Source organism: Apium graveolens, chromosome 9 (assembly GCF_009905375.1).
Source record: "Apium graveolens cultivar Ventura chromosome 9, ASM990537v1, whole genome shotgun sequence".
Taxonomy (NCBI): domain Eukaryota; kingdom Viridiplantae; phylum Streptophyta; class Magnoliopsida; order Apiales; family Apiaceae; genus Apium; species Apium graveolens.
Window position 1 is genome coordinate 195,891,267 of NC_133655.1, and position 9,101 is coordinate 195,900,367.

Sequence of the window (9,101 nt, forward strand, 5' to 3'; positions counted from 1 at the left end):
ATCCGATTCGCCACTTCTGCTTTCCCATTGGCTTGCGGGTGAGCCACAGAGGTGAATCATAATTCAATTTCATTCTCCTCACAATACTTCTTGAATTCCTCATTATTGAACTGTGTTCCATTGTCAGTGACTAGGATGCGGGGAATTCCATACCGGCACATGATATTTTCCCACAGGAATTGTGCAACCTGCTTAGTTGTGATTTTAGCCAAAGGCTTGGCTTCAATCCACTTAGTAAAATAATCAATGGCTATAATCAGGAACTTCCTTTGTGCCATGGCCATGGGGAAAGGCCCAAGTATATCCATTCCCTATATAGAAAAGGGGATGGGTGAGTTGATGGAGGTTAGCATCTCGGGGGGTTGTCTAACAACAGGTGCATGCTTCTGACAGCGGTCACACTTCTTCACATACTCTTTGGCATCAGCCATCATTTCTGGCCAATAGAAGCCTAAACGGGGTATCTTATGAGCTAGTGATCTGCCCCCATGTGTTGCCCACATATACCTTCATGTACTTCTTCAAGAGCCAAGCGTGCCTCATCGGGCCTGAGACATTTTAAGTAAGGAACAACATAAGATCTTTTTTACAAAATCCCATTTATCAAGGAGTATCTTAGTGCTCGAACAACCAACTTCCGTGCTTCAGTAGCATCATTTGGCAACCAACCGGTTTGAATATGCGTCTTAATGGGATCTACCCATAACATCCCCAGACCTATAGGAGCTACAAGATTAACATCAATGCTCCGTGACTTCAGAATGCAGAAGTATACACTTCATGAACTTTCCTCTATCTCAGATGAAGCAAATTTTGATAATGCATATGCCTTAGCATTTTCCTCCCTTGGAATGTGCTCAGCATGTTATTCATCGAATTGGGTCATCACAACCCTTACTAGGCGGACATACCTAGCCATCGTATCATCCCTTGCCTCAAAGTCTAACTTCATAGCATATTTAATTAAGAACCCATCAGGGCTTTGTAAAACCAAACCTGCTCCACTTGAATTTGTTTTTGATGCTCCATCAAAATAGAGAACCCAATATTTCTTCTCATTATCATCCTTTTCTTGAGGTATGGTATCTTCCTGCCCCCCCCCCCCCCCGACTTCTTGGTTGGGTATGGTACATTCCACTACGAAGTCAGCCAAAGCTTGGGCTTTTATTTCCGTTCGTGGCTTATACTTGATATCGAATTCTTTCAGCTCTATTGCCCACTTGATTAACCTCCCACTAGCCTTGGGACTATGAATGATATTTCTTATGGGCTGATTTGTTAGCACCTCAATTTGATGAGCCTGAAAGTAAAGACGCAACTTTCTTGAAGCCATCACCAAGGCCAAAGCAAACTTCTCAATATTTAAATAATTCAACTCAGCTTCATGCAGAATTTTGCTGACATAGTATACGGGTTTCTGGATTTTCAGTTCCTCCTTAACCAATACAACGCTCAAGGCACTCTCTGAAACGGCCAAGTACAAGTATAAGACTTCATTCAAAGCTGGCTTGGCCAACAACGGGGCCTGAGCCATATATTTCTTTAACTCTTTGAATGTATTCTGACTTTCCTCACTCCATACAAAATCCTTAACCTTCTTTAAAGACTTAAAGAATGACAAGCACTTGTCTCCAGACTTTGAGATGAATCATCCCAATGCAACAACCCTTCCAGTGAGCTTATGAACATCTTTGATATTTTTTTGGGGTTCCATGTCCAGGATTGCCTTTATTTTATCGGGATTAGCCTCGATTCCTCTCTTAGAGACCATCAATCCCAAAAACTTTCCAGATCCTACTCCGAAAGCACACTTTGTAGGATTTAACATCATCTTATGGTACCTCAGAACCTCGAAAGCTTCCCTTAAATGGGTTATATGGTCAGTCTTCACTAGACTCTTGACTAACATGTCATCAACATAAACTTCCATGGTTTTGCCAATAAGATCCTTAAAAATTTTATTTACCAACCTTTGATAGTTGGCTCCTGCATTCTTGAGACCAAATGCCATAACAAGATAACAATAAACACCAAAGTCTGTGATGAATGATACCTTTGGGATGTCGTCCTTGTGCATCTTGATCTTATTGTATCCACTAAATCCATCCATGAAGCTCAGCATCTCATGTCGAGCAGTGGCATCTATCAAAGTATCTATCCTTGGCAACGGGAAACAATCCTTAGGGCATGCATCATTCAAATCACTAAAATCCACACACATCCTCCATTTCCCATTAGATTTCTTTACCATTACAGGGTTTGCTAACCATTCTGAAAATTGTATTTCCTCAATGAAACCAGCCTCTAAGAGCTTCTCTACTTCCTTTATTTATGGCGTCTTGCCTCTCTGGGGCAAAACTTCTTTTCTTTTACTTCACCGTCTTCTGACTTGGATCCACATTCAGCTAATGAGTGATCAGTTCCGGGTCTATACCTGGCATATCAGCTGCCGACCATGCAAACACATCGTTATTTTCTTACAAAAATTTCACTAACCTCCCTCTAAGGGGCTCATCTAGTGTGGCTCCAACGAAAGTCACCTTCTTAGGATACTCGGGAGCTAAAGGAATCGAAACCAAGTCTTCCTTCCCTCTTTTCTCATCATTCTCTCGAATATCCAGATCTTCGATAGGCGGAACCTGCCCCCCAACTCCATCTGCCCTCAGTAAGGCCACATAACAACTTCTATCCATTTTTTGATCACCTTTTTCTTCTCCAGTCCCATTCCGGGTGGGAAACTTCATAACTGAATGATAGGAAGAATGGACTTCCTTGAAGGCATGTATCCCTGTTCTCCCCATGATAGCGTTGTAAGTTGAACTAGCCTTCACCACCACAAAATCCAATATCTGTGTTGCTTGCCTTGGTTCCTGACCTATGGTTGTTGGCAACTTGATTATCCCTTCCACGGGGCACTCCACTCCTGCAAATCCATATATCGGCATATCGACAGGGGTTAATTGAGAATCATTGTAACCCATCCTTAAAAAGGTGTCATGGAGCAAGATATCCACTAAAGCACCATTATCCACAAGGACCCTCTTAACCGGGCTGTTCCCTATTATCGATGTTATAACCAGTGGGTCGTCATGAGGAAATTTCACACCTTCCAAGTCAGAATCATCAAATTCCATTGTCACTCCTGTCCTGGCCCTCTTCGGGGCTTCCCCAACAATATGCATGACTTCTCTAGTATATGCTTTCCTTGAGTTTTTGGATAAACCAGCAGCAGTTGGTCCTCTAAAGATTGTGTTTATCACAGGTCCTCGGGGTCGTGGTCCCCCAAAGATTGCATTTATAACCGGTCCCCTAGGCTGGGGATTCCGCCCCTGATCGTCTTGGTCCCTTCTACGATCTTCAAAGTTCTTTCTCCCATTATTATTCCTATCTCTTCCTTCCCCAACATACTTGTTCAATCTTCCTTTCCGAATGAGGAATTCTATTTCATCTTTCCACTGCCTACACTCATTGGTGTTATGACCAATATCTTTGTGAAATCTATAATATTTCTCTTATCTAGCTTGGCAGGATCAACTTTCAAGGGTTTAGGCCAATGAATATCTTGATATTTCTCGATTTCCATCAAGATCTGACTTTTAGGAGCATTCAGCTTAACATATTCAGTGAACTTTTGTCCAGGTCCTCCCTTCTTCGGGGTTAAGTCATTGCTTTGCTCAGTTCTAGGATACTTGTCCTTTGCAATATATTCCAGATCAGTTTTTTGCTTCTTGCCTCCAGCGGGCTCGTTACTTACTACTGTCTTCCTCATGCTCTCTTCCACTTTTATGTACTTCCCGACCCTATCCTGGAGCTGCCACATTCTTTCGGAGGGCGCTTGGCCAAGGACATCTTGAAGAACTCATCCCTAGTTCCCTGTTGCAGTGCTATCATGGCTACCTTGTCATCAAGGTCCGGGACTTTTAATGCTTCCTTTGTGAAACGATTCAGGTAGTCTCTCAAGGATTCCTGCGCTCCCTGCACAATGCTCATGAGGGATGCTGAACTTTTCTCATGCACTCTCCCGCTGATGAACTGCTTAATAAGATCCTGACTTAATTCTCTGAAGGATCCAATAGAGTTCGGGGGCAAACGACTATACCATCTTTGAGCCATACCCGACAGGGTTTGAGGAAAGGCGCGACACTTAATAGCGTCATTCACGGGCTGCAATAACAGTGCGTTAGAGAATGTCCTGAAATGATTAGCGGGATCTCCCGTGCCATCATAAGCTTTGATAGTGGGCATCTTGAACTTCCTTGAGATATGGGCATTCATTATCTCTTCAGTGAATGGTGGAGTAGGATCATCAGGATCTCCAAGGGGAAGAAGATTGCTTGGATCAGCTCTTGGGACTACAACCCTTCTTTGTGACGGACCATCCAGGTCTATGATAGGAGGAGGATTTCTCCCCCTAGGGGGTAATGGGGGCCTAGGAACCTGGTGCGTCTCCAAGTCGCGCTTCAGCCTTTGAATCTCAGCCTCATGGGCCTTGATTCTCTCCTGCACTTCTTGGGGATTCACCCCTCGGGTGCTTCTAGGATGTTGGTTACCATCAGCCATCGGCTCTTTGCCAGCACGTCTCCTTCTTGGGGCCACTTCATCATTCGAAGATTCGGAGTCTCTCTCAGTATAAGGACCAGAAAATTCCTGATCCTCCGGGATAGGAGCCAAACCTTGTATATAAGGGGGTGTTCGCCCTCGTGCTTTACCCCGTCCAACATGTCCACTTCCTCCAACCTCGGGGTAAAGGGGCATCCCATAAGGGGGTTAATGGTCACAATAGTTGAATACTCATATCCAACGGGTCGAGGATTCACAGGTGTATGTAGCTGCTAAATTTGGGGATTCGTCCCTTGAGTAGCCGAGGGAATCTTCCCTTGGGGCTGAGGTTCAGTTGCCCCTACCTCGGCTTCTCCTTGGGTGGCGGCATAGGTTGAATGCGGAGGTACCTCCACGGTTGACGAAATCGCTTGGGTTGTCCCCGCGGGTGTTCCTCCTTCAAGGGCGCTGCTTGTTCTCCGTGTTCTCGCCATGGTTATTGTTATGCTTTCCCACAGACGGCGCCAAATGTTATGGATCAAAAACTATGGTATACTAATTGCTGTGTTTACTACTAGGGAACGTGAGCTTCGAGGCTCGATTTGACTGCTCTTGTATTTTCGTGACTCAATCTTCCTTAACAAGATGCCTACGTACCTTGCTGTATGCCAAAGATCAAGTCAAAAAACGTAGTTCTGATTGGTGGGGGTGAGACCCCTTATATAGATGTTGGGAGTCCTTGAATTGGACTAGGGTTAGGAGACTTGGTGGACAAGTCTCTGAATTAGAATGGACTTTGGAGTCCTAGGAAGTAGGAAACTGATTTCTTATCCTAATAGGTCCCTTGGGGGCTAATCTCCAAGGATTTATATCCTCATTGGGACTTATCTTGACATCTATTTTATCCCTTATTAATTAATTACGAAATTAATTAATATTTAGGATTTTGGGCCCTCTCTAACTGGGCTTCGTCATTGGATCGTATCTGGTTTAATTAATTTAACACCAATTATATTCCTGAGCTATTTTTGGCCCCTAACAAGGGCTTGGGCCTCTTCTAATGGGCTTAACAACTAGCCCAATTTCAATATAATTAATGCGATATTAATTACGTAATCAGAATTTATTTTATTCCCTATCAGTATTAAAAATTAATTGTAACAGATAAAACAGGAACAATATAAATATATTAAAAATAATTAAAAAAAATAAATAATGGAAATTGGGTCGGGCTAACAGCTAAAATTTGGGCCATGCGGGTAGGCCTGTCAATGGATCGGGTTATAGAAATGAGGTTATAGAAATGGACTGTACGCTTAAGACCGAACCAAACGAAATATAGATAATGGAACTTGACTCGAGGATAATACGTTTAAAATTAGAATTATTAAAAAATATTATATATATAACTGCATAAGGTTATTAACGGATCGGATCAGCCTAAATCCAAATCCGCTCCATTTATAATCGGATATTTCTTATCGGATCGGATCCCGGATCAGATTTTTAATAGATCTATCCATATTCGCTAAAATGACCTCGTATCGGATCGGGTCAGATCGTATTTTTGCTCCATTGACAGACCTAAATGCAGGCTGAAGGCTACTAGTGAAGCAGAGCAGGAAACGAAATTTTGGGACAAAAGAAAAGGGGGAAAATGATATCTACTAGAAAACACATTTTGTATCACCGAGACCGAGCAACGAGCAATAGAAATTCAACTAACAAGATGAGCAATTAGGATTTTGATGAAAGAATTTCTGTAACACATTCTGGCAATTAAGATTTCAAGTTCAATTAGGGTTCTAAATAGATTTGGGTTCGATTTGAAGGTGTAATCTCCATTTTCGTCTTCATTTTAATTCGTATGTGTGTAAACATGTTTTTATATTTGAGTAAATTGGTGTTTATTTGATGAGTAATTTTCATGTTTATTTGAAGAGTAATTTTGATGAGTAATTGAAGCAGGTCTACTTTCTCTGTCTCTTCCTCTCACTCTCATGTGTCTCTTAGATTGGGGATGTATCTCTTTACTTATCTCTTTAACTGAAGTATGGTTTTAAATGCAGCGGAGGTACGGGTTTTAAAGTTTCTCACTCTATTTGGTTGAGAGAAAGAAACTTTAGACAGTAAAACTTTAGTATTAAATTAACGTAAATGGATGTAATTGGTATTTCGGGCAAGTTCTTATTTTTCAGAACGTATGAATGTAAATGGATTAAATTAAAGTATTTTGGATTGATTGAGGCTCAAGAGCCTTTGTGGATGCTCTTTGTTACACCTAGAAAGCGATACATTCTAATTATGTTGGCATGTCTTCAGTGTTCAGCCTAGTATAAGTAATATCTTTCTTTATATCTTAAGTTAATAAATGAGGGCTTTGAATTATAATAGCGTGTACTGATGCCTAATGCATCTGTGCAGGTCAATCTGCACATTGATCAGCTATTATGCTATTATTAGTTTACTTTTAGTTTACTTTTGATAATGTGATACCCTGGAGCATTGATTCCCATAATGAATATTGCGTCCTTGTTTATATCGATTATTCAACCACTTGTTCACTACTTATTGTTGGACATACTCTGTAATGCTATGGATTTATAAATCAATTTAACAACAAAGTACTAAGCTGCCTTACTTAATTTTCGTGAATTCCTAGCAGTCTGCCCTCACATGTCCTACTAATATCCATCATATTGCGATTACTGATATCATTCAATAGTCCGTGAAATGAATTTTTTAATTAACATCTGTATGTTCCTGAATCTTGCAACCTTTATGGATATCGATGATGCTGGAGTACAGTCACCCCTAGCAAGGAACATTATCTGTTCCCATCTCTTGTGAACTAAAGATCAGGTTTGTTTTTTGCCGGTTTGCAATAGAGATATGTTTCGAAATTTCTACCTATTCTTTAAGGCATCAATTTTTTACTCTAAGTTTATATGTACACCTTATCCATGATAATCAAATATTAATCTAGTACCCTAAAAATTTCTTGAAATAACAAAAATCTTAAAATCAAGATAAAGTAATATGATCTCCCGAATCCATATCAATTTTCGGTGTTAACATTATTGGCCAAAATTGATGGTTACTTATATTATCGATAATGAGGGACCTTGATTCAAATATACACCAAATTTTCTTTAAGGATTCTATAAGTATTTGAGTGAAAATAATTTAGATGCATCATTTAACTCTGGTACCTGCATTCGTGTCTTATTTCGCATATGCAATATATCTGCTACGTATTAATTACGTATTGGGCGCTGGAGGACAAGGGGGTGTTTAGTGTCAAAAGTTATTACAGAAGTATTCGAGGAGAGCAAACAAATGTTGAGGGAGGGTTCTGGAAGCAATTGTGGGGACTTAAACTACCGGGTAAGATTATAAACTTAGTATGGAGAGCTTGTCGAAATGTATTGCCTGTTGCCTCAGAATTGATCAAAAAATATGTGAATATAGACTTGTTGTGCCCTCAATGCCATTTACGACCGGAAACTCCAGTACATGTGCTGTTCATGTGCTCGTTTGCGAAGGAGCTGTGGTGTAAGGTTGGGTTGCAAGATGTTATTCAGGTGGATGAAAGTGCAACGATATTACAGATTTTGGGTCAGGCATTCAGAAAGTGCAGCCGGGAGAAACAAGTTATGCTTAGCTTGTTATGTTGGAGCATATGGTATAGGCGAAATGTTTGTGTTTGGGATAAGAAGTTCCTGTCCATGTTTGGAGTTCAATCTATGGCTATGCAGTTGCTGCAAGACTGGAGGCGCAGTCAGGAGGAGCTGGGTACTAGAATGCAGAGAGGAAGTAACGAGAATGTCACCCACTTGTGTAGGCCGCCGGAAGGTTGGGTAAAGGTGAATGTTGACGCCGCTTGCAGGGATCAGCTGGGATTTATAGGAATGGGGTGTGTTGCCAGGGACCATATGGGTCGCTTTATGCGTGCTCGTTGTGCAACCATGAGAGGAGGCATGCCACCCCGTGAAGCTGAGGCATGGAGCCTTAGAGCAGCCTTGCTATGGATGGATGAAGGAATGGAGGCCTCAAAGGTGTATTTTTGAATTAGATGCGAAGGTAGTAATGGATGCGGTGAATGGAGATAGGGGAAGCTCAAATCTTCACACTATAGTTGAAGAGTGTGAAGAAATTTTAAAACACTTTCGAGAGGTGTTAGTCGTGTTTTTGAGGAAATCTGCGAATCAAGTGGCCCATGTGTTAGCACAGGCTTCTTATTCTATGTCAGGTCCTATGGAGTGGATTGATGCTGCTCCTGATTTTATTCTTTGTAATCTTATTTCTGATGAATATTAATGCAAGTGCAATTTTTCAAAAAAAAAAAAAAAAGTAATGCCCACATGCAGGTACCGTAAGAAAGAAGCAAATTAAGGGAACATAATCATATTAGCAGTAAAATTAATCAGCCAACTCGGTACTGAACTTCACATCTACTTGACATAATTTATCAATATCAGGCATTATAATGGTAACAACTTATAACATAAGAAATACATAATAAAGGCAAAAAAATAAAAAGTCTTATTAACCATCTTTGT

The 9,101-nt window shown here is 40.9% G+C and overlaps 1 protein-coding gene across 1 annotated transcript; it reads left to right on the plus strand.

The window, feature by feature from the left end:
- The first annotated feature begins 7,775 nt into the window (after positions 1 to 7,775).
- On the plus strand, positions 7,776 to 8,609 carry LOC141685825 (uncharacterized). Its single transcript, XM_074490904.1, has one exon. It carries the CDS (start codon positions 7,776 to 7,778, stop codon positions 8,607 to 8,609), a length of 834 nt encoding a protein of 277 aa, XP_074347005.1.
- Positions 8,610 to 9,101: the final 492 nt, after the last annotated feature.